At 52.6% G+C, this 25,619-nt stretch overlaps 2 protein-coding genes across 3 annotated transcripts in view; one reads left to right on the forward strand and one right to left on the reverse strand.

Annotated features, from left to right (window-relative positions):
• LOXL2 (lysyl oxidase like 2) overlaps positions 1–10,144 on the forward strand; it is an 86,543-nt gene extending 76,399 nt beyond the window's left edge. For both annotated transcript variants that reach the window (XM_036888858.2, XM_036888859.2), the window contains 4 exons: positions 4,280–4,395; positions 5,515–5,651; positions 8,434–8,545; positions 9,200–10,144. In XM_036888858.2, coding sequence (XP_036744753.1) covers positions 4,280–4,395; positions 5,515–5,651; positions 8,434–8,545; positions 9,200–9,279 — 445 coding nt within the window. In that variant the 3' untranslated portion in view covers positions 9,280–10,144. The remainder of the gene's footprint in view (positions 1–4,279; positions 4,396–5,514; positions 5,652–8,433; positions 8,546–9,199) is intronic.
• Positions 10,145–11,101: 957 nt separating this feature from the next.
• Positions 11,102–19,976, reverse strand: R3HCC1 (R3H domain and coiled-coil containing 1). Its single transcript, XM_036888860.2, has 8 exons — positions 19,854–19,976; positions 18,169–18,296; positions 17,636–17,773; positions 16,327–16,927; positions 15,214–15,386; positions 13,948–14,018; positions 12,453–12,548; positions 11,102–11,416 (listed from the first exon to the last, which is right to left on the reverse strand). Exons 1-8 carry the CDS (start codon positions 19,944–19,946, stop codon positions 11,280–11,282), a joined length of 1,437 nt encoding a protein of 478 aa, XP_036744755.2. The 5' UTR covers positions 19,947–19,976; the 3' UTR covers positions 11,102–11,279.
• Between the last annotated feature and the right edge of the window lie 5,643 nt (positions 19,977–25,619).

The raw sequence follows: 25,619 nt of genomic DNA on the forward strand, positions 1-25,619 counted from the left end.
GCAGTAGCTGCATCAGACCTTCACGTCAGAAGCCCTTTAACAAGGTCATCAGGTGGCTGTGTGCGCCTCAAAGTCCGAGAAGCCCCAGCCTCGCTGATCTCCTTCCAGTTAAATGTGGTGTTCACTGTTAGGGGCACAAGAACTCGCATTTACTGACCCCCTTCTAAGTGCCAGGCACATGGAACCCTCATTTTCATGGGTAAGAAATGGAGGTTTACCTCCAAATGCAGGCTCGATGTTCACATACATGCCTGAAATAGCACAGGAAGCAGGGCAAGGATCCTGACTCGGGCCTGTCTGACCCCAAACTCATCACTCTTCCCATGCCCTCTGCTGAACCTTCATGCAAAATCTGTCTTTGGCTGCTTTTTCCTGTCGTAACTTCTGGCCTAGTCACATTCAAATCCGATTTGGAAAGGGGTTGTTCAACCCATTTCAAAAGAAAAGTTAGGATAGAATTTAAGGTGCTGATTTTCCTTAACAGTTATTATCTGTCTTCATGTAGAAGCGCACAGATCTTCTGCAGGGTGGAAGCCAAGGAGGAAAATGAAAACCATGATTATATCAGTGCTCATGTCCCTTGAGAACACGCGGGTGGGCGCCCTGGGCGTGTGGGGGCTGACACTGTCTTCGTGTCTATAAGTAGAACATAATTGTGTCTCTGTCCCACATATGCAGTCCACCCAGTCTACATGGTGGGAGTCTGTGTGAAATATGCTTGCCCTCCAGGGAATGGCCTATCCTCTAAGAACACACATGGCAACATGGGAGTGTTTCTTCTGATCTGGAGCCCCAGGGGCTCTGATCCCCACACCCCCACCCTGGCGCACCCTGCTTTTCCTGGAGTCAGTTTTGTCTCTTTGCTTACAGATGTTCCAACCAATGGTTCGGGACGAAGCGCTGGAGGAAAGCAAGCTGGCTAAGCATACATCCCTCAGGACCCCCACTGGGTCCATTCCTGAGGACCTATGACCTTAAGACCCCAGGCAGTGTAAGAGGGCCCCCTGGCCTCCAGAGCTCCAGGAACCCCTCTAGGCTCTGTGGGAGGACCTTTCCACAGGACTCCTGCCCAGAACCTCTGTTGGGGCCCCTTAGGAGTCTGATAAAAGCTGGCCCTTCCTCTGTTCAAAAAAACTACCTCTAGAAAGTTTAACATCCTATTTCAGCAGATTTACAGACACTCTAAAGCCCACCTGTGGATTCAAAATTAAGAACCCTTGTCAAATTAGTGTGAATGGGGAACTATCAATCCTAATTTAACTGATGCCACAGTGAGGAGCAGAGGGATGTTCTTAAAAAGCCCTAGGATGGCACAAAGACTGACCCCTTAGGAGTTCCCCGGTCAGCCAGACTTGGAGGGAAATGCCCGGAGTGGTTCTCTTTCCTATGCATTGTGCCCTTGGCTGGCGACCTTAATGAGGTCCCCTTTCTGTTGCTTATGCCCAAGGAGCCGGGCCCCCCTGCTTACTGGCACAGAGTCACAGTGCTGACAGGTGCAGAAAAAGTGGGGCACAGAACAACTCTGCCAGTCAAAGGGCCAGCCTCTGGGTCAGGGCTGGTCCTGCTACAGAGGGGAGGTTTCCATGCTCTCTGGCCCACCTTCCCCACGCCCAGAGGAGCCCCCGTGTTGGGCCAGAGCCCCGCAGACAGGATGCAGCCTTGTGAGCCAACTGCAGCCCCTCAGCACATCTGTGCAACTTTTTTCCTGCTGGGAGGCTGCCTAGCACATGGGGAGGGCAGGCTGGAGCTAGCAGAGGGCCCGCACCCTTTGTGGCCACACCTGCTAAGACGGGAACACCCCCCAGTACTCCCTGAGGTGGGGCAGGAGCGCTGTCCCCACCGCAGCTGAGCCCTGGCCAGCTCTGGCCATTTCGGAGGCACCAGGGGCCATGCAGCTGGTGTGGGAAAGCATGCAGAGTGGAAACCTCTCTACAGTGTATTCTGATTTTCTGGCTGAAAGTTTTATTCGGGCTCTCAGCAGCCTAGCATAGCGCAGAATACCCCCAAAACCTCCTGTCTTTCTCTGAACTAGTTTTGTCTGTCTTCCACATATTCACCCAGTCGACTTCTTTGACTACTACCACATCTTAGAATTCTGAGTGCTGGAGTCTTACAGTCCCAAGCCTCCTGCCTTTTATCCAGATCACGGTGACCACTGCCCAGTGTCAGCGTATTCTCTCAGAGTCCTAGAATTTCTTTCCAAGTCAGAGTTCCCTATCTCTGCCCATGGATCAGGCCCCCTCTTAGACTTCCAGGGGTTGGAGCACCTCAGCCTGGAAAGAGGAAGCATATGCCCTCACCACCCGCCTTCCTGGCATTCTATTCCGCATTTCCTGGGGTGCCCTTGGGCTCCTCAGCAGCCAGCAGGGAGGGAGACGTGCTCCGGGGGTGGTGTCCACACATGTCCCACGGGTACAGCACACGGGCTCAGGACGGAGCCAGCAGAGTGGGGAGGCCCATGGCGGCTGCTCACTCCTGGTGTGCTCAGTGCTCGGGGAGACCCTTAAATCAAGCCTGCAGGAAACAGCGGAGGAGGCAGCCTCACAACAGCCTGTCTGTGGGCTCCGTCTGAGTTTTGTTTAGACAACGGAACATAAACCCGTTTCTCCTCACTCTTGGCGGCCGGTAAACATGGGAACAGAAGCCCCTCTCTGAAAGATGCAGACATGTTCTAGGCAGTGAGTCAGACCTCATGTCTCATCTTGCTCCTTCAAGAAGCCTAAATAGACTCTTTCAAAGTCGTCACTTCAACTGCTACAAAATGCGTCCTTGTCAAAGTTCTCAGAGGGCCCCCAGCTCAGCATCGTTTTACCCGGAAACATGAGTGACCTGGGAAAAGCCCAGTTTAGGAATTTCTGACATTATTTTTAGCATGAGCAAACACAGGGGGAAGGAGCCTCTAATTTCCTCTCGGAAAGCCCATCCCATCAGTCCCCTCTCCCCTCGGTCCTCTGCTGCCCATGTGCCACACAGGGAGCTGAGGCCGAGCGCAGGGGCTGCGGGGGCGCAGAAGGGCTGCCCAGGAGTAACGGCGCGACAGCAGCAGGCGCTGCTCCTGCTCCCCCGGGAGTGGCGTGCTCATGAGAGAGCCCGTAGGCACAGTGTGCTCCCCCGTCCCAAGCCCCCGGCTGAGCATCTCTGCAACCCCTCCCGCTGGGTCCTCAGGCACCCTGACAGTGGGCCAGGTGCTCACTGGCTCCTTCCAGAGCAGGAAACTCAGGTCCCAGAAACCAAGCCAGTGGTTCTGGCTGCAGCCTTGGTACCTCATTCTTCGGTTTTCCCCATTCTCCATATGTTCCTGTAATGATGGACTATGTGTGCAAACAGTCGCACACATCTGTGTGCACAGCCTGCAGCTTAGCCTGGCCCTGGCCAGCAGAGGCCTAGGGCAGCGCTTAGCAGCCATGTCCCCACGTTTATTCTGAACCACACACGTCACTTTCCAAGAATCTGCATCTGTTCCCAATTCCTTCCAGCTGAAGAGAAGGCACGAGCCCTCTCCCCCCTCTCCCCCCTCTCCCCCCTTTCCCCCATCTCCCCCTTCTAGAGCCCAGGGGATGCCCCTGACTCCTCTCCCCAATGACTCGCTCTCCTTCCCACGGAGCCTGGGGGCCATCTTTCCCCCTCCTTTTTATTTGCCGAAGGCCAGGAACACAGACTTCTGCTGCTCACCTCCCAGCTGAGGGTGAGGGTGGGCCGAGCACCTGCCCCCCAGGCCAGCCTCCTGCAAGCTGTCACTGTCCTGGGGTACCTGCAGGTCCTGCTCAGGGCACAGCCACCCATAACACCTGCTCTTCCCACCCCTCCTGCCCTCTTACTCTGCATGCCCAACCCCTCTGTTCTCTTTTCCTCTCTCCCACTTTTCCACTTTGAAAAGTTTTCAAAGGACATAGGAGAGTAGCTTTTATTTTCCAAAGAAAGTACCAAATAGGAATGGGCTGTAAGGCCCCTGTGTGCTCAGGGGGGTTATGGAATCACTTACAAAAAATATCTTATTCATTGAGCTTGTTACCTGCCAGGTCCTGTGTGCCTCCATTTATCTACTAACTCCCACGGCACCTCCTGCCTCTCATACGCTGTGATTCCCATTTAGCTGCTGCAAGGATGCAGGCCCAGGGAAGTGAGCCAGCCGCCTGGTGGCTTCTGTTTCCACCCTCCCTGGCCTCTTGCCCCATCACCCAGGCCTCTTTCACCGGTCCCCCCTTTCACCACACTACTTGAGGTGTCCCCAGGTGCAGGTGCTCCAGAGGCTGATGTCCAGGCCCCTCTCTCACCCCAGGCACTACCACAGCATGGAAGTGTTCACCCACTATGACCTCCTGAACCTCAACGGTACCAAGGTGGCAGAGGGCCACAAAGCCAGCTTCTGCTTGGAGGACACGGAATGCGAAGGAGGTATGTTTGTGGGGGGGTAGGAGGCTTCAGAAGGGCTCAAATGCTCCCACCTGTCCTGAGTCCGGGCCTGAGGCTGCACTCAGCTGCCTGGCCACTGCTGACTCCATGTGACCTGTCTCTGCTCAGGGCCTTCCAGGGCCATGGTGTGGTCCTGGGCACCTGGGCAAGGCCTAGCTACAAAGGCACCTGGATTCCCCCGTTACGCTGGCAGGCACTGCATGGTCCACATTGTCCTTGGTACAGCCCAGACCTGGCACACAGTCCCCTCCCACTGTGTGTGCTAATGCCAAGTGCCCATGCCCCATAGGCATTACCCTTCAAGTGGAAGCTCAGCGACCCTCTGAGGCCCCAGATCCCCTCAGCTCCCCAGCAGAGGCAGCTCTGTCACTCCGCCAGGCCGCCTCACCTGCACCGTCATCACCTGTGTGTGCACCTGCCGTCCCTCAAGGGGAGACACATTGATTTTCTCGGGATCCTCAGTGCTTAGAGTGGTGCCTAGACACGGGGAATCTCAATGAACACACGTTCGTTAGTCAGTTACTGATGTGGCCTGCTCCTGACGCGCCACGAAATTACACTGCGAATGGGTTCTGAGCACCTGCCATGTGCCAGACAACCAGCTACCCGGGAGGGCTCAGAGAGATGAACCAGACCAGAGACGGCATCCACGTGCTGATTCTCTGGAGAGAGACAGGATATTCCCCACATGAAGCTCAACAACGAGCCGTAGAGCTTCCCCAGATAAGCATGCATTTCATTCCCAGGATAATGATGATTTCCCAAAAAGGCCAGGGTGGATCCGAGTGGCCAGAGAAGACTTCATGGAGGAGGGAACTTTGGCTGGGCCTAAAGGGCAGGATGGGATGCGGGCAGGAGAATCAAGCGAGGGATTCCACCGAAGTGAGAGCAGGTCAGAATCCCAGACAGTGGGGAGGGGAGCCCAGGGGAAGCAGAGCTTTAAGGCAGGAAGGTACTTGCTATGTGAGGGATCTGGGGACATCACCACCCAGCATGGCTGTTGGGGACCTGTGGGGGTAGCGTGGCACAGAGGGCAGAGGGAGGGTGCAGGCCAGGGGCTGGGTGCATGGCGACCGGGCTTGCCTCTGTCCCTGCCTGCAGACATCCAGAAGAATTACGAGTGTGCCAACTTCGGCGAGCAGGGCATCACCATGGGCTGCTGGGACATGTACCGTCATGACATCGACTGCCAGTGGGTGGACATCACCGACGTGCCCCCTGGGGACTACCTGTTTCAGGTGAGGGGTGCGGGAAGGCGGTCCAGGCCCCACTAATGGGAGGAGGGGACTTTTCCCCAGTCAGGAGGGAGGCAGCCTCCTCCCTATTGGTGCCCAAACACAGAACACATGCATGGAGACCAGGCTGCCTAGAGTGCAGGAGTCCTGCACCTAGATGCCATCCCGGCCCATCAGGTAACCTAGGTTGTGTGGCCTAAAGGCCTGTGGGGAACCTCAGGCCTCCAGAGACCTCCCTCCTCAATTCCATTGCCGCCTTGTGCTTGCAAATCGAAATGCATCTGCAGCTGGATTTGGTCCTCAGGCAGGGAATTTGTTGCACAGGCTCTAAGGCAGCCTACACCTTTGTGTCCATGGGAGCTGCACTCCCACCTCCGTCCCTGTCTTTCCTTGTGCCCTTTACCCTGGCTTGGTCTGTGCTGTCAAGGCTGAAAGCCGTCTCATAAAGTGCCATTTGCTCATAAGGGTTGGGACATGCCTCTCCCAGAAATGTTGACCTCATTAAGAGGGGCTGCAGGGCTGCAGAGGAGACAGTGCTACCGCCATCCTGCAGACAGCTGCATGCTCCAGCCAGGGTCCTGTGGTGGGGGAGCCTGGGGTACTGTGCTCCCGGTGTCACCCCTTCTGGGACACAGGCGCACTCGGGCCTGCAAAGACTCTGTTTCTCACTCCCCTTTTCCCCACATCTCTACCCTTCTTGCTGTCAAGCATGCCCTGTTGGGTGGCAAAGTGGATGACCAGAAATGTGTCATTCTGCCTTGAAATCTTTCTGAAGGGGGCATTCAGCCAGCCCAGAGCCTAGCTATGGACCCCCACCCTGCAGACAGCCCTGGGAAGAACCAACACCTGCAGAGAAGCCCGCAGAAGGGCTTTGAAAGCTTCCCTGGGCAATTCCAGAGGCTGGAAATCAGACAGTCAAGCACTTTTCCACCCACAGGCCCAGAACCTCAGACTTGGAGAGGCCCAACCAAAGAGCAGAGTGCTCTTTATTTAAAAAAACAAATATCTGTGTCCCTGAGCACGTACACTGTAAGGTGCCTTATATGTCAGTTTTGCACTCACTTTGCTGGGTGAATGTGTACCATCGGTGTATTCTGACAAATACCATCTATTTAGTGACTGTGGCTTAGGCAGATTGACGGCGCCCAGGCCCTGTCTACTAGGCTGGAGTCATCCCCCAGGGCAGGGCATTAGTATTCCCCCTGTTTTACAGCCAGGCAGACCCAGGTCATGTCATCTCTCTTTACCTCTGTGTTCTCCATCCCACACAATCAGCAAATTAACCCATTAGGGGCAAGTTAGTGCATCTGCTTAGCGTCAAAGAGTATTTCCCTTGGGACATAGAGCTTTAGATGTGTGACAGCCCTGGCCCGGTATTCACTGGCCTCTCTGTTCCCACGTGGGCCCGAGTGCAGACATCTGGGATGCTGCCCAGGGTGGGAGAGCCGGCGAGCAGGGCCTGGGCTCCAAGCAGAGGGGCCTGCGCGCAGAGGCCGAGGAGGGCTCGTGGCCGGCCTTTATCTTGCTCTCGCCATTTCCTGGATTCACAGCAGATCTTTTATCTAAGCAACTAAAGCTGCTTCCCACAAATCCTCGTGAGATTTAGAACCACAGAAGATGAGGAAGAGATGGGATTGTGGAGCCCGGTCCCATTTCAGGCCCCGCTGCCCCCAGCTGGCCCTGGGAGCCCCACTGCAGGGACGCCTGCAGGCACCCTGGGAGTGCAGCTTTCGTGGCAAGGAGCTGCCCGAGCCACAGTGCGGAGCTGGTTGGCACACGATGAGGTGTTCATGGGCTGGGGGCAGGGGGCAGCGAAAGTTGCTGAGTAGAAAAGAAATCAAAGAATTTAAGTTCCCTGGAGTGGGATAGTTACCCACCTCATCTGGAGAGACAGGGTCCCCCAGAATGACCTCTTCACCAAAGGCTCCTGTGCAGGGAAGGTCCTGGAGGCCCCACACCTAGAGATGTGCCCTGACGGGCAGGATGCCTCTGCCCCCATCACCCCCTTGCCCCAGGGCCACAGCCCTTCCAAACTTGGCTTTGTTACCTCCCTACCTTCACCCCTGCCCCAGGAAGCAGCTTTTCTCTCTTCCCCTCCTTTCCCTCCCCTTTCTCACCTTCCGGGGTCCTCACCCCAAACGTCTTCTTTCTGGCTGCCGGGAGAAGCCCCCTCAAAATGATGCTCCCTCCTACCCCTGCTCCTTTGGACTGCCCCCCTTAGCTAGCGCCATGCAGAGGAAGGTGTGACAGGAATCCTGGACCAGCAGTGCTTGGGGATCACCTGGAGTAATATGAAGGCCCAGAGAGAAGGGACACGTCCAAAGTCACACCTCCCAGACTCCCGCCCAGGATCCCCCTGCCCCTGCCTCCCACAGCGCCTTTCTGTCCCCTCCTGTCTCAGCATGTCCTGCTCCCAGGATCCCCCCAGTTCCTACACACAGCCTGTTCTGTGCGCCCACCCCCACCCCTGCCAGGCCTCGAGTCCTGCCCCCATCAACCTCAAGCTGCCCAGGGCACTGAAGAGAGGGTAACCCCTTTTGAACTGGGGAGGGGTGTGTGAGACAGACAGTCAGAAGTGCACGGAGGTCTCAGGCCTCCAGGCTGTGCTTCTCTGCCTCCCTGACCTCATCTCTGGCCAGTCCTGCCCCCGGCTGCTCTTGGAGCAGAGCACCTGCCTTCTCCCTTCTGGGAGGTTGCCCCAGATCTGGGGCAGGGCCCCGGGCCTGGGGTCAGGAGGGTGGCCAAGGCAGCACTCAGCTGTCCCCCTGAACTGCCTCCCCCCCAGGTGGTCATTAACCCCAACTACGAGGTCGCAGAGTCGGACTACACCAACAACATCATGAAGTGCAGGACCCGGTACGACGGCCACCGCATCTGGATGTACAACTGCCACGTAGGTAAGGCCCTCGGGCTGCCCCCACCAGGCCTGCCAGGACACAGGCAACAGCCATCCTGCTTTCTCCAGGAACCAGCGTGGCTTCCTAACTTGGGTAACGAGCTCGGGGAACAGAGCCAGCCTCCCATTTCCACACACAGGGAGGGCGCTGTAGACACACGAGGCCTGGACGCAGGCCGGGTTCTCACAGCCAGCTCTGGCCAAGGAGAGGGCAGCAGAGAACCGGGCTGGAGCTGGGGCCACTACCTCATGATGCACGTGACCTCAGAAATGTGTGCATCAGCAGTTTGTGGGTTCTGTGTATCCTCTTCCTCTGTCAGAGCTAGAGGCTAGTCAGCCGCTCACTTCTGGTCACCAGTAAAGAAACTTTCCCTTGCACCACCTAAGCTGGGGAAGAAATGGGAAGCACAGCGTTCTCGTCTGCAGGAGAAGCCACGGCCCTCACCCTTGGTGACAGTGAAAGGGAAATGCTCCGGCTGTTCTCAGCCACGTCTACGCTCCGCTTTGACACAGCACCTGACACATGCCTGGCCAGATAGAAACAGAACCCAGGGCTGCCCTGGGGGCATCGCACAGAGGGGGCCCCAGCAGGCCACCCAGTGGAGGGGGGCTCTCTGGTTTACCAAACTCTCTCTCCCTGATGCCTGACCCTCAGGTGGTTCCTTCAGTGAAGAGACGGAAAAAAAGTTTGAACACTTCAGTGGACTCATAAATAACCAGCTCTCCACGCGGTAAAGCAGCCAGGTCACCTCCTGCCTCCGGGCCACCGCTCGTCTTCCCAACAGCTGCAGCCTGACCGATGCCACACTCCCGCTCGCCCAGCCCAGTCTGCACCGGCTCAACCCCCCGCCGCCGCGCCCAAGCTCAGGAGAGGGGGGTTCCCGCCATTTGCTGGGGGCGGCTCCCCGACGTTTGAGGCCTGGGGAGGCCTCGGGGGATGGGCTTGTCGGCAGGGCTGTGGGAGCAGCACCAAGAGCCTTCTTGTCCGGGACGCCAGGCACGCAGGTCATCTACCGTCGGCTGGTCCAACCACACCAAGGTCCGCCCCGAGTCTGACCCCACCTTGGTCAGCTCACCACAGATGATTCAGGGCCAGCCCTCCCTCCGTTACGCGTGGGCGGTGTGAGCTGATCCACCCCAGGAGGCCAGGCTGAGTCCCCTTTCTCCTCTTACGTGGTTTCCAGCCAACTTGAACATCCAGACCTCTCCCCCAATTAAACAAACTGCCTCTATCATGGTCACATATGCTGCCATGCACTCCGATTAGATGAGCTCAGAGTTGGGGCGCCACCCCCTCCCTCACCCTCACCCCTAAGTCCTCTTACTTTTTAAGATTCCGTTATTATATTTTCACGACTTTGAATCAAAAAGCAATTTAGTGGCATTTAATATTGAGCATCTAGGCCTTGGAAGGTAGAGCTCAAACTAAAGCACCAGCCCACCTGTGTAAGTGAGTCATCGTCCTGTTCCAGCTCTGGGCAACTGACTGGCCCAGCGGTGCTATCAGCAGGGTCCCGGCTGATGAGGACATTCACTGAATGCCAGGTGTCATCACAGACACTTACACATACTTGAAACTTTGAATAAAAGGTTTATGATACCGTTTGTGTTTCCTCGGCCTCTGCACCAGCCGGAGCAGCAGGGTCCCCGTGTTTATTAGGCAGTAAGGGAGCTTCGCATACTCCTGAGCTCACTTCTGGCGGGGGGGGGGATGGACTCCGGAGCCCCCTCAGGCCCAGCACCACCACAGGGGGCCTCCTTCCATACACAGCATGCCACGAGGGGCCACCCCTGCCCTGAGGGCAGCAGTCTGAGGAGACCATAGAAATTAACAAGAATAGAAGTCACACCTTACACCCTTAAACTTGTTTTTTAGTGAAATTTGTCAGGAGGTGCAGCAGTCGTGTTAGGACCAGATGGGACATCTCGATTTAAAGTGTCTGCCTTGCGGGGCTTCTCAGGGCACAGAGCCTGAGGGGGGTGCTGAGGGCGGTGCCCGGTCAGTGAACGGGGGTTCAGTGCAGGGTGGGTGGCGCCTGGGGCACCCACCCTGACAAGAGTGTTCTACAGCCCAGCAAATCAGAGGGGTCCAAGAGACCTCCCAGAGCCAGGTGGCCCCTCGGTGCTGACTCTACCCGAACCTGAACCAGAAGAACAGCGACTGACCCGAGACCTTGTCTCCGCGAGGCCCTTGGACCTGCCTCTGTGAGGGAGGCCGACTCAGTGGGCATTCCAGATCTCACCTCTCGGCTTGGTTCATGTTCATTTCTGCAAGGATCCCTTTTGTGACCACACCAACGGGTAACCAGTCCAAAGGGTGGGGGCCCTCAGCACCAGATACCGGACTTGTTAGAGGGAGACTGCGCAGATGTCACACAGCAGATGCGACCGACCCTCCTACACTGGGCAGGCTCTCTGCAGAAATGCCTTTGAGGCGCAGCTGGGATCTTCCACACTCGGCTTGAGTGACTGCTGTCTTCACAGCCCCAGGTCAAAAATGGGAGGTGAACAGGACCCCCTAGTGTCTCATGGCAGACCACATTTTGAGGCAATCACATAACAACTTCTAAGTTTTTATTTTTTCTTAGCAGGTGAAACCAGACCAATCTATAGCCCACCACGCCCCATGGTGACCCTCCAATGCTAGCGCAGGGCTGTCCTGGTGTCCGTGAAAGCCTGGGCTGTTGGGACAGCAGCTGAGCTCTGGGGCTGCCAATCCAGGCTTGCTGGGCCTCTCAGGGCCTCAGGGAGGTAGGCGCCTCCGAGGTAGGCCGCTCTTTCTTTCTGTGCTGGAGCCCCAGGGCCTGGGCCACCAGCCTCCGGGCCACTGCTGTGTTTGTCTGCGGTCTCTCCTTCACCAGACGCAGGAGCTCTAAAAGGAAAGTCCCATGGGGCGGGGACTCAAGACTATGGCTGCTCCTCCTTCCAGGGACACAGCAGCCCTGGAGGCCACCTTAGCCAGCCTCCAAGGCCTACTGGGCCCACAGCGTGGCAGATGCTAGTGAGGGGGGCCCTGCCTGGGGCTCCATGTCCCCGGGGGGGTGACTTAATCCTGCCCCTCTGCACCCCCTTTCTCCATCCCTATGGGAAAGGAGTGTGTGAGGTGGTTGATCCTATCATATTTCGTATTTGTAGGGCCCTTTTGGAGGGAAATCAAGTCAGGATGGGAGACCTGGAGCTCTTGGCGTGACAGGATACCTATTGTTCCTAAGAAGTCTGGGACAAAGGCCACATGATCCCAGAGCATGGAGGGCCTCAGCAGGCCTCTACTGGGCCAGTTTTGCTGGCCACTGCTTTGCAGCCAGAGAAAACTGGCCTCTGAAAGCACCACGGTGCTTTCCAGAGGCGGAGGAGGAAAGGGGAGGAGCCACTGTTTGTTTGGCCCCCCTGTGTGCCGCTCACCCCAGCAGGTGGGCAGGCTCCCGTATTCACACCCAATCTACTCTGTACCATCTGCTTATTTTACAGAGAAAGAAACCATCTCGCACACATTAGGTGACTTGATTCAGGTCACCTTAAGTGACAGCCAGGACCACACCCAGGGCTGACTCCAGAGCCAGAGCTCTTTTAACCCCACTGCAAAATTTGGTTTCCGCAGCCCTACAGAAAAGACTGAGGTTTCCCCTGAACAACACCCAGAAGAGGCGTGAACACGACAGGCTGGGACAGAGCAGCTGGCAGACAGCTCCCATACGCCTCCTTCCCTAGGCACCCCCAGGCCCTCAGGACATGGAAGGAGCCCCCCCACTGGCATTGTGCCCAGGGGTCCTAAAGCAGAGAGCTCAGGGGGAATGAATAGGAGGGAAGGGAAGGGCAGGGCAGGGGTCAGAGGAAAGGGCAGGCCCACCCGCCCACCTCGCCCAAATGCTCTGCACAGCCTCCCATCCAAGCACAACTGGCTCTCTTACTTGGCCTCTGCAAGGCTTTGAGCTTTGACTGCTTGGTTCCCTGCGTGAGAGGACGGATCTTGAGCACTGAGAAATCCTTGGCCAGGGCTTCAGCAGCTATGGAAAGAAAACAGATGGAAGCCATCCCCTCCTGCTGGCAAGGCCCCCGTGGGGCCCAGGAATACACATCACCCGAAAGTGATGCAGCTGCTTTGTGCCCCCACTTAAAGCTCAGGGACAGGCCGCCTGACATCACCCTGGCTGGGCAAGAGGGAACCACCAGCTGCTCACCTTGAGCCCCACAGGCCTGGACGGGGGCCACCTGCCCTCCCAGATGGAAGGTCTGTGCAGGAGCCACGGCCCATAAGCCGCCCTAGTAAGGCTATGATTCTGACATTAGGAGAGGTGGGGTCCCACTTACTAAAGCCCAGGAGCTTAAAACAAACTCAGCCCTTTCCCCAACTCAGACCCCCTCGAGGGCACGTGCCCTCACTGCCCGACTTGTGCTGGGTCATAGAGAACTCGGGCTACTTAGAGACACAGCACGTGGGCGCAGGGAGGGCTACAGGGGCAACCCCCCCTTTCACAGCTGAGGAAGCAGAGGCCAGGATGTGACCTGCCCGTGGCACAGGCCCGGCAGAGCCCAGAGGGCAGCCACAGCCACGCCTGGCCCAGCGCTCACTCCTCCCGGCCCACCAGAGGCCTCCGGGCCTCCCCCACTGCCTCCTTTTCAGTCGACTCCCTCTCTGGGATTGCAGCCCCCCCTGAGCCCAGGCCCTCTGCTCCCTAAACACGACTGCCTACCCTGAATCCTCAGGGTCTTCTGAGCACTGGGCCCGCACCAGCTGTGGCCTCCCCCAGCTCTGGTGTTCAGAAGCCCAGGGTTCTGAGAAGCCAAGACAGGGGGAGCAGAGGGCTACTCCTTGTAACCCCCAAGGTGGGCAGCTTCGGGGAGTGGCCAAGAGGGAGAGACGAGCTCTAGGTCACAGTCAGGAGGCTGGCGCCCAGCTTTGATGCTGAGAGGCTGTGTGACCTTGAACAGGACCACTGGCATTCTGGGAACCCCAGTCTCCATCTGCTAAATAGAGGTACTCGGCCCTATTTCTCAAGGCTGTAATGAGAACTCAGTAAGAATGGGTCTGTTGGAACCACCCGAAGTTGCCAGTATTTGAATGCTTTGACTTAGAAGAACAGCACTTTCTTATGTTTTCACTTAATAGATGGAAGTCCCTTGGGCTTCGCCTGGGGCATGTACAGGTCACCTGAGTCTGAAACCTCTGAGCTGAAGGCCCTGTCCTAAGGCGAACAGGAGAAGGCGGGAATGTCCCGGCCCCAAGCCCGCTCCGCTCCCCTGGACTTTCAGACGAGGCGGGCTGGGAGTGGGCCCTGCCAGGCCCCTCGCTCAGCTTAGCCTTCTCCCTGGACACAGGTGATCCTCCCTGTAGGGAAACCAATGCTCCTTCCCTTCTCGAAGGTGACCAGAGAAATGGCTGAGCCGACTGGGAAGCCACCTTACCTGAGGCCAGGCAGGGAAAGACGCCAAGTGCGTGTGTGTCATCCACCCACTGAATCTTGAACCCCTTCTCTCTGTGCCGTGGGAGAGGAGAGAGATCAGTAATGAAAACAAATGGGCAAAAACCCTTTCTGCTAAAGGAATCACACCTCCAAGCCTCGAATGCTCTAGTTCCCTTCTGCTCCAGGAAGGAGACACCGCTTGCCGCAGGCTTTCTGGGAAGACCACATGGTCTCACCCCCGCCGGTCAGGTGGGTCCCTGCTGGCTAGACCGGAGAAGCCAGGACTCAAAGTCTCGAGGAGCAGAGCGCCCAGGGTAAGGGGGGCTCCTGCTGGCAGCTAGAGCCAGGCCAGGGTGTGGGGCCCCAGGCTGGAGGCACAGGGATCAGTGTGGTGGGGAGACAGGACCTAAAAGAAGCCTGTCAATGTCACCGCTCCTGATAAGTGCTCAGGAAAGTGCCACCGAGTGTGGGGCCCATGAGAGGCCACAGCAGCTCTGGCCCTGTGGCTCCTCTCCAGGCACTGACATACTGGCCAAGGACGTCACCGGCAGCCCCAGTTAGGCCACACCCAGAGGTCAGAGCAGAGGAGCCCCTTGTGCCCCACCAAGCTGCCCCTTGAGCCTTCCTCCACTGAGGTCACAAGGACAGAGGGCTCTCTGGGAAGCAGTCAGAAAGGGGCCACGAAGAAAGGGGTTTTTAAAAGCCTAAATAGGAAAAGAGAAGGCGAATGAGAGAGGAAAATGAGCATAAAAAGAGAGAAAAGGAGAAAAGACAGAGTTGCAGCTAAGGAACCTGGGAAAACAGGAGAAGTCTTCCCTCTCAATATATCCCTTTGGGTCCCATCGCCACCCCACCACTGCGAGCACAGGCCCGCCTCACCCAGAAACAGTTCCCACATGGAGACGGCCCTGTCTGTTGGCTGACAGGGAGGCTGGGATGTGGAGCACGCGAGGCAGTGGGCTGCCTGTGCCCTGCATCTAGATGGAGGGCCCCACCAGTCCTGGCAGGCCTGTGGGCGTGCAGGGGGCAGGACCAGGTCTAGGGTCTCTGGAATGTGCCTATAACCAGCAAGTCCTCTTGCACACACTCACGACCGGCAGGCTGCAATGCCCAGGAGAGCAACTGCAGCCACTTGCTGCCTTTCTTCTAGATCACTGGGCACCAGGGAGCGGCAGGCAAGTGTCCCCAACAACAAAGGGATGTCCCAGCTCCTCCCCAGGGGGAAGCACCCTCTCCCCCTGCCTCCCTGAAGCCTGCCAGCACTCACTGGAACTCGGAAAATGCTGCCAGCAGGTCCTCAGTCTTGAGTGCTGACTCAAAGTCATAGATCTCCACCACGTGGGCAAAATCCTTCTCTCCAGGCAGCAAGTCGGTGAAGGAGGCTGTGTCCACGTGGACCTTCTCTACCTGAATCTCCTTCTCAGTCAGGTTGTCTGTGATCTGGGAGAGATCAGACCCTTCAGCAAGGGGAGCTCTGACTCCCAGGGCTCCAAACAGCTGCTTTCAAAAGGACATGCAGAGAGGCTTCTAGGTCAGAAGGGAGGAGGGCACCAGGGAGCTGCTGACAGGGGCCCACCTGGCAGGGGCCTGCAAAAGGCGGCACGATGGCAGAGACTGAGCTATAAGATGGAGAAGCGTGCATTTTAGGGGAAGGAGCTGACTTTCAAGGAGTCCCCAGTGGGTGACTGACCACATTATATTTCACGGACTCCTGAAAGCTATATAGATACGCAGTTTACAGATGGGGACCCTGCAAATCAAAGAAGTAATTCTGCCTAAAGCTGCAGAGTAAGAGGCAGAGCTGGGCAAGTCTAGGATCTGTCCTTCCCTTATCAATGATGTGATATTAAGCAAATGTTTCTGGACGTCATCCCTCATCTATAGAACAGCAATAAAAGATGCCCACCCTCCCAGCTGAACATCACAGCCAGTCTCAGGGGCAGACACAGTTCCAAGGAACTGAGACTTGTCAGCGCTTCAGGCAGAACAACTATCATGACCAACATCCACAGTCCTTTGCGAAGGCATTCCACATACACGCTCTGTGTGACCTTGGCTAGTATGTATCATTATCTCCTTTCAGATGAGAAAACTGAGACTTAGAAAGGCAAAGTGACCGACCCACAGTCAAACAGCTCCTAGGTTGAGCTGGGTCGCAAAGTCACACACTGATGCCATACCCTGGGCCTCCCACAGCTCAGCTGTGTCGGTCCTGTGCTCCTCCCCAACCTCTGCTAAGGGACCCTTATCCCCCAACCTCCAGCGCTGCTCGGCCAGCACATCCCCCGCCCCTTGCACCATGACCCTTGGTCCCCAGCCACCCACAACTACACCCACCTCATTTCCGCCCTCCCTTTTCCGGGCTTAAGAGCCTCATCACCTCCTGCAGCAGCTCGCTGTACTCGTCCTCGGAGCAGCTGCCAGGCCCCTCCTCTTCCACCTCTCCCTCCTCCTCCTCCTCGGCTGCCAGGCTCTGCTCCAGCGCACTCCCATCCCCTCCTTCCAGGCCCGGCTGCAGACCGGCCCCAGGCTGTGCGGCCTTCTCCAGCCTGTCTCCTGTCCCTGAGTGGCTCTCAGGCCTTGGGGGCTCAGGGTCAACTGGGTCCGGCAGCTGCTCATTTTCACAACCTTGGCCCGGGCCCATTAGGTCCTCCGTTGCCTGAGTCACTAACACAGGGAGTTCCTGATCAGAGTCGGGGTCCCCGGCACCAACATCTCCAGTTTCTTCCAGGACCTTATCAGCTGGAGCGTCTCCCTGGAGCCCTGGGGCAGGGGGTGGCGCCCGTTCTTCTTGCCTGCGCAGCACCCGGGGAACATACAACACCTGGTCCGGTTTGCGTCCACGATGCCACCGGCCGGCCCGCGCCCCTGGGACGCCAGCAGCTGCTCCCTGGTTTGAGGTGGGCCGAGGACCTCGGTACTTGCTAGAGTGGGAGGCGGGAGGGCGGCAGGTGGCCGAGAGTCCGTCTGTACTGGGTGACCTGGAGCAGGAGCAGGAGGCGATCGGAACAGTGTGGGCCCTGAGGAACGGGTTACTGGAGCTACCTGCCGGTCGGCATTACACTCTCACATTGGCCTTAGCCAAAAAGCAAAGCCAGACGACCCTCAGGAAAGCACCACAGTGGGGGCTGAATGCCATCCCTGAGCGAGCCCCAAGCTGCCAGCTCGCCTGCCAATGTTATAAACCAACGGAAGGATCGCTGAAGCTCTGGTTACACATCAGGGCAGGTAAGTACTTGCATTTAGGAACCATGTTACTAGAAAAATATACCACTTTAAACACTAGGATCATGGACATTGTGATAAGATCCTGTGAGATGTACCTGGAAACACAGACAAGCGAAGGCTCAGCTGTGGTTCCCATATTCCACGGCCTCTTCAGGGAACAAGCTCAGTGAAAGGAATGTTGGGCAGACACCCTCACTGCTTAAACTGCTATGGCTCCCCTCCTCTCTTTTGGCCCCACGTGTATAGCTGAATTTGCTAACTGAATTCCAAAAAATACACATCTGCTCCACTAGGGAAGCAGAATGCATCACTGACTGTAAGCAGGTTAGCCTGGAGATAGACGCAGCGGCCTGGGGGCTCCCAGCCCTGGTTCCTGACAAGCTCTACCCTCCTGGGGTGGGCCAGCTCACCCACCACCTGCAAGGAACACCTCGGGGCCGCGAGGGCTGTAGAATACACACCTGATGTCCAGGTGGCAGATGACGGTCCTCCTCCTCCAGCCCTCCCCAACAGAGAAGCTGCTCAGAAGATCAAAATTCTCGGCCGTCCTATGGATCAGGTACCGAAGGCGACTGGAAAGTGGGGGGAAAAGAAGTACCCTGGGGAGAGACCAAAAGGAGTGCTGGGCGGGAGCCACGCCCACCGGACCACGCCCAGTCTAAAGGTAGCAGTACACTCGGCTCCTTCTGACCCCTCGGGTCCCAAGCCAACTGTGACAGGCAGGGGCACAGAGGTTATCACAGAGCGCGACTGGTCTCATCCCCATTCCTGGGCTAGGCCCCTTCAGTGTTGGGGTGATGCTCAAAATTACCCGGGAAAGATGCAGCTGGGAGAGGCCAGAGAGCAGAATTTTAAACGGACGGCCAAGGTCAGAGCCAGCTGCAAACCAGTGCCCTCGGGTGCACCACTGGGGAGGCGGCACGGGCGGCCCCGGGCGAGCCCCGCCCTGACCCCGCAGCAGGGCAGCGGCCGCCGCCGCCTCCCTCCCGCTTACTTTGATGGCTGCTTCTGCAGCAGGAAGCGGTCCAGCTCCTCCTGGACCCGGAGAACGAAGTCATTCTCGGCTGAGGAGAGGAAGACGCCGTCCAAGCAGAGAAGGGCCAGGGTGACAGGTGGGAGAGCCTGCGGGCAGAGGACACGGCGGGGGTCAGGGCACAGACCCCGGCCCACCCGCACCCCGCAGGTCGTTGCGGCCACGGTCTCCCCCCCTGACAAGTGAGGCGCCAGGCCCCGAGACGGGGAGGGGCGGTCAGGGTCCCCGCGCAGCCAGCGGAGTGGCCGAGGAGGGTCTGCTGGGCCGGGTGCTGCAGGGAACGCGCTGCGGCGCTCTACGTGGGCCGCTCAACGGGCGCGGGTGGCGCCGGCGGCCCGGGAGCCAGAGGCCGGAGGGTTCGGGGCCGGGCGGCAGCGGGCGACCCGACCTCGGGCCCGCACGCCGCACTCACCGCGTTAGCCCGCCGCCACCTCTCGGAGGGACCCCGAAACCAGCGCGCCCTTGGGCGCCCCAGAACTGCCGGCCTCCGCAGGGCCACAGCGCCACCGCGCTGCCCGGAGGAGGCATCGCAGAAAGAGTGGGGCGCTGTGGTGTGTGGAGGGGGGGACAGCCTGAAGGGGCGCTCCAGGATATGGGCAAAGTCAGGGGAGAGTCTACCTGAAAGGTGGGCTGGAGAAGAGGCCTGGGAACAGAAAAATGGAGAAAAATCAAGACGTATTTTGTTCTCTTGCCATTTTCCCCAGAGTATTTAAAAGAGATGGTGGTATTCTATCACATTTACAAAAACTGCAGATAGTTTTTGAAGACTAGAAAGCACATAGAATAAAGGCAAAACCAAGAGCAGAGGGAACTCAGGGAGCCCAGTCACAAATCTCCTTTCTGGCCAGGTGGTGAAAGGAGCTTCTGAAGTCCTGACAGGTCCGCTGTGAGCACATCAATCCACGCTGCTTTGGGACAAATGACAAATGGCTTTGGGACAAACAGAAGAGGCCCCATTCAGAACAAAAAGCAGCACAGAGGATATGCAGAATTTCTATGGCAAAAAATAAGAAAAGGAGCATAGCAGAGAAAAGGTGAAGGATAAGAGTATACTGGAAGATTCTCTTGAGAAAAGAGAAGACAATTTCAGTTAATTGTTTTATATTCCCAAAGAAATCAAAGAAAGCCTGATTTCCCCGTCACAATGGACAAGCCAACAGACTGAGATGAAAGAAGACTGTCAGAACCACAGGAAGAAGAAAAGAGACGATCATGTTCATCACAGAAGCAGTAAAATCTAGAGTCAGTGGTGCTGAAAGCACACCAGTAACTCCAAGTAAAGGCTTACAAAAATGAAAATCACTGCAATTTACATAAAGCTTGCCATGTAAACTGCACTCATTAAATCTTTACAGCAGCCCTTTGGGATGGAGATTGTTATCCTGCGCATAGGGGGTAAACTGAGGTTTAGCCAAGGGCACCCTGCTACTAAGGGCAGAGTTAGAACTCACTTAAATCCAGATCTAGCCTGACTGTCACACCCATGCTCCTAAACACTACAAGATTAAGATTTTCCATCTTTAGAAAGTCATGAGAATTGTTTTGATGCCTCAGCTGGTAGCCAGATACAGAAATCAGGAATTAAATAAACTAGATGAATCCAAACAGTTGGAGAAGCATGTTAGGTATGTGCTGTAGAATCTTACCCCAAACAGGAGGTATGATTGGAAGATTCTGAAAGGACTGAACGCAGGAGACACGGGGCTGCACACAGTCCCATCTGAGTCTCCTGTTGCCATAGTGTTCTCTTCGTGTTTAAGGTTAAGTGTAAGAATATCCAGTTAGGTTTGTTATTGAAGGTCCTTGTAATGTTTACATAGTTCTGGCATATTAGAGAATCTAACACATTAAGTGGTTCCAATTTAAAAGGTGAAATGGATCTCTGACTTATAATTTAAAATGGGCAGATGTAAGTGTATTTGACTAAGTTTGTAAACAGAATTATAATATTAAACAGAACAGGATTTACAATATTTTAAGTTCAACAAGAATTGTGTAACAGCAGAGAGGAAGAGCCTGCATCATCCCCTGCTGGGGCACCCACTTCATGTGCATAATAAGGAAATCAGGACTTCCTGGGAATATGGAGTAAACACACTTTCCTTAGTCTTTCTGCCAATATAACTAAAACCCCTTGACATTATATAGAAAACAAGCATAAGGAGTCTCTGAAAGGTAGAGAGAAGAAGGCAGACCAGCTAGGGACTTGGGATCCAAGGAACAACACAGTGGTAAATTTCCAGGTTTTCTTTATGACTCAAATTCCCAGATTTGGAGCTTGAAGAAGCCAACAACCCAGAAACCCCAACAAACACAGGCAAAAAGACAAAAACAAAGTTGACAAAAGCCAAAGGGCAGGCTAGCATGACAGAATACTCTGAGGCAATAACTGCTGTACCTCTGCCAAACACTAGCCCCGCCCACATCAGCAAAGGCTAAACATGAGCCTAGACTGTCACCCTCATGAGGTTGTAATAAAGTGCCACAACCTTCCCACCAAGACCAGGTCAGAGGAGGCCCAGCAGGGAGCTGGGACTTTCATGCCCTCCAGGCATTAGTGAACCCTGGCCCCTGCTAGCAGTGTCAGTAGAGACCACTGGAGAAAGTGATTTCCACCCTACCCAGCAGTAAAAAGGCACCTTCCCCCTCTCCCTCCCCACTGGAGTGATGTCAGAGGCAGTCTCACAGACAGGAGGATTTTCATCACCACCCAGACATCAAGAAGCCCCTGTGCCCCCATGGTGTCAGTGGAGGCCACATGGGGAACAGCAAGGCTCTTTTACCCCTCCAAGGCAGGAAAGTATCCACAGAGGCCTAATGGGAAGCCACAATTCCTACCCCTACCCAGTTGTAATGAGAAGTCCACACCTGGGGTATCAATGGAGGACAAGTGGGGAACCTGGATTTTAACCCCCACCAGACAGTAATATGCAATGCCTCCCCACATCCCTGCTGGAATGGCCCATTCTTGCTGGAATGATTTCAGAGAGAGAGAGCTAAAACAGATATAAATAAGATCCAGAATCTTATAACACACTCAAGACATCCAGGATTCAATAAAAAATAACTTGTGATACCAAGAACTAGGAAGATCTCAGACTCAATGAAAAAGAGACAGTCAATTGATACAAGCACCCAGATGTCAGTAATGCTAAATCACCTGACAAAGACTTTAAAGTAGCCATGATAGAAATGCTTCAACAAACAATTATGAACACACTTGAACTAAATGAAAAAAAAAGAAAAAAAAAGCCTCAGCAAGGGCATAGGAGATATAAAGAAGGACCAAAAGGAAATTTGAGAATTGAAAAGTACAACAACCAATATAAAAAACTCAGTAGCAGAATGGAGGGGTAAAAGGAAAGAATCCATGAATCAGAAGATGGAACAATAAAAATTACCCAATCTGAACAACAGAAAGAAAATAGAGTGAAAACAAAAATAAAGAAAATTAAGGGATCTGTGGGACCATAACAAAAAGATTTAATATTCATTTTATCAGTGTCCCAGAAAGAGAAAGGATGAGGTGGAAAAAGTTTTCAATAAAATAATGGCTGAAAACTTCCCAAACTTTAGAAAGAAACATAAACAAATGGATTCAAAAAGTAAAAAACAGAATAAAACCAAAAATATCCATGCCAAGACACATTATTATTAAACTTCTGAGAACTAAAGACAAAGAAAATAATTTTAAAGCAACAAGTTAAAAAAAAAACCTACCTTACTTATAGGAGAAAGATTATTTGAATGACAGTAGATTTCTTATCAGACACCAGAAGGACAGAAAGAAGTGGCACATTTTCCTAGTGCTCAAAGAAAAGGACCGTCAACCCAGAATGCTAACTCCAGTGAAAATATATGTCACAGATGAAGAACTCAATCTCAGATGAAGGGATATGAAGAGAATTTGTTGCCAGGACACCTAGCCTAAAAGAATGGCTAAAATAAGTTCTCTAAACAGAAAAAAAACAATAAAGAATTTTAGAACATTAGGAAGGAAAAAAAGTATACAGTAAGCAAAATTATTTTCCTCTTAAATCTTCAAAATTTTGTTTGATGGTTAAAAAAATATAGCACTACTTGATGTGGTTCTAAATGTATGTAGAGGAAATATTTAAGATGATTATATCATAAATGGAGGAGGTACAAGGACGTAAAGGGAGGTAAGGTTTCTATATTTACTCAAATTGGTAAAAGGACACCACCAGAGTACTATGATATGTAATACCTAGAGCAATCACTTTTTAGAGCAGCTTTTTTAAGCTATATAAAGAGAGATATTTTTTAAATGCTACAGATAAATCAAAATGGAATTCTAAAAAATATTCAAGCAACCCACAGGAATACAGGAAAAAAATAACAAATGTAAAACAGAGAGAACAAGCAGAAAACAAAAGAATAAAATAACAGACCCTAATATATCAATAGTTATGTAAATGTACATGATCTAAGTATATGAATTAAAAGAGATTGTCAAAGTCAGTGCAAAAACATGATTCAGCTATATGCTGTCTGAAAGGCACTTACTTCAAATACAAAAATATAGGCAGGTTGAAAATAAAATGATGGAAAAAGATTATCATGCCAACATTAATCAAAGGAAAGTAGGTGTGGCTAAATTCATTTCAGATAGGGTAGATTTCAGAGCAAAGAAAATTACTTGAGACAGAGACATTATATAATGATAAAAGGGTCAGTTCTAAATGTGTAAGCACAAAACAGAACAACTGCAAAATATTTAGAGCAAACACTCATTTAACTGAAAGGAGAAATAACTAAATCCAGTTATAGTTAGAGACTTTGACATCTCTCTGTCTCAACAATGGAACAACTAGACAGAAAATCAGTGAGGATATAGGAGAACTCAACAGCCCCTTTTAGATCAACAGGATCTAATGGACACACATAGAACACTCTACCCAACAAGAGCAGAGCACACTGTCTTCTCAAGTACCCACAAAACATACGATACCCTAGACTGCAGAACGAACCTCAGCAAATTTAAAGGAACTGAAGTCATACAGAGTAGGTTCTCTGACCACAATGGAATCAAACTAGAGTTAAGTAATAGAAAGATAGCAGGAAGATCTCCAACCATTTGGAAACTAAACAACGTATTTCTAAGTAATCCATGGGTTATCCAGGAAATCCTGAGGGAAATAAAAAAATACATTAAGCAGGGTGAAAATGAATAGGACATATCAAAATTTGTGGAGCAGATGTAAGCAGTGTTGAGAGGGAAATTGATAGCACTAGATGTGTACATTAGGAAAAAATGGAAAGTCCCAAATCAAAAAGGAAAGAAAAGTGAAATAAACCTAAAGAAAGTAGAGAGGAAGAAAATATAGAACAAGAATAGACATCAATGAAATTGAAAACAGAGAAACAGTAGAGAAAATCAATACCACAAATAGCTGATTCTTTGAAAAGATCAATAAAATGATAAACCTGACATGAAAACAAGAGAAAATACAAATTACCTATCAGGAATGAAACAGGGGCTATCATTAGAGACATTGAAAGTATAAGAAAATCCACTGAACAACTTTACACACTTACATTTGACAATTTCATGAAAAAAATCCAGTCCTACAATATCCACCATATCATAGATAAGTTTTCACAAATGCCTAAGGTGCCTAACTGGTTTTCTTGGTTTCACTGGAGATGGCTGGTAATTACAGGTATGCTTTGGTTATGTAACTCTACTCCTATTATGTTAATGTGTGTGCGCAATTTAATTAGTAGTTTAAAACCTATACATGCTGAAGTTACTCTACAAGAAGATATGTCAAAGAAATAACCAATCTTCCCATGTTTTCTTCCGTCTGCTACTTCTATAGCTTTTCTTCTTCCTTCCTAATTACAACCCTTAAATAGAATTCGTGCCTCATATCAAATTTACCGAGTATCATAATTCTTCCAAGTGGTAAAGATACCTCAAGACAAATGCTGGGCATAGAAGCCACAGGGCATAAATATGCAAAGAAGTAAAAAGCTAACTTTTTCAAACAATAAGGCTTCTCTCTCACTTACCAACTTCACATTTCCCTGTATGGCCCCGGAAGATGACTGGTTAGCCAGAGACGGGTAAGATTCCTCAAGGGAGGAACAACCTAAGACAGGCACAGTCGCAGGGGGGCCATCAGGTGAGAAATTGGGGATCAACAGAGGTGAGGCTTAGAACCTCACCCCCCCTGTTCTGAGAGAAATCTTCTGCATACGTGGATGTTTTATTGCCCTGGTCTAGCTTGGATTAACACATAGTCTACAGGCACACACCTGATCATCTACATTTGCTCTCTTACAACACTAAACTATGTTTTCTACCTTTATCTTGTATCTACCTACCACTTCAGCATTTTATTAAAAATAATAAAATAAAGAGAGAAATGTGGTATCCACATATAAATCAAGTATAAAAACCAAATGAGTATTCATATTTGAACTGACTGTTTAGAGTTCATAATGCATGAGCAAAACCGAAGGTTTCTGTGATGACTGCCCTTGTACTGTTCACCATGTAACTTATTCATTATGTAAGAATTTGTTCTCCATGTAAGAACTTGTTCGTTATGCTTCAGAAGATTGGAGACTGACAAAAATTAGGCTTGGGGTAGATTAATGATTGTGCATTGAGCATTGACTCCCCTATAGAGAATTTTATTGTTGTTAACAACCATTTGATCAATAAATATGAGAGATGCCCTCACAAAAAAAAAAAAAGTACACACTTCCAACTGTAAAATAAATAAGTAACCAGGATGTAATGTATAGCATAAGGAATATAGTCAAGATATTGTAACAACTTGGTATGGTGATAGCTGGTACCTAGAATTATCATGTATATAAATGTTGAATCACTGTGTTGTACACCTGAAACTAATGTAATACTGTGTGTCAACTACCGTTCAATAAAAAATAATTATCTAAAAAAAAAAAAAAAATCCAGTCCTAAAAAGTTACTTAGTCTAATCCATTTATATAACCTTTTTTGAGACAAAATTTTAGAAGAATAAATTAGATTAGTAGTTAAAGGGCTTAGGAACAGGAGGTATGAGGGAGATATATGGAGGGGAGAGGAGGTGCGTACAGCTGAAAAGAATTATGAGAAGAATCCTTGTGTTCTATATCTTGACTGTGGTGCTGGGGAATGCTTCGCTCAGCATCCTCATTTACTGGGCTCTTACCGTGGGCCTGGCTCTTTCCGTGTATTACCCTGGTCATCTCCATTGCAAACCTGTGGAGTAGCAGTCATCGCCCCCATTTTACAGACATAAAATTGGGCTCCCGTCTTTCAGCAATGGCCCACGACTGATTTGCTACTAAACAGCAATGCTGGGAATCAAGTCCTGTTGAGTGGTCCCAAAGCTTGTGTTCCGTCCTCTATTCCAGGAACTTCCCAACAGTTT

The sequence above is a fragment of the Manis pentadactyla genome, chromosome 1 (assembly GCF_030020395.1).
Source record: "Manis pentadactyla isolate mManPen7 chromosome 1, mManPen7.hap1, whole genome shotgun sequence".
Taxonomy (NCBI): Eukaryota; Metazoa; Chordata; class Mammalia; order Pholidota; family Manidae; genus Manis; species Manis pentadactyla.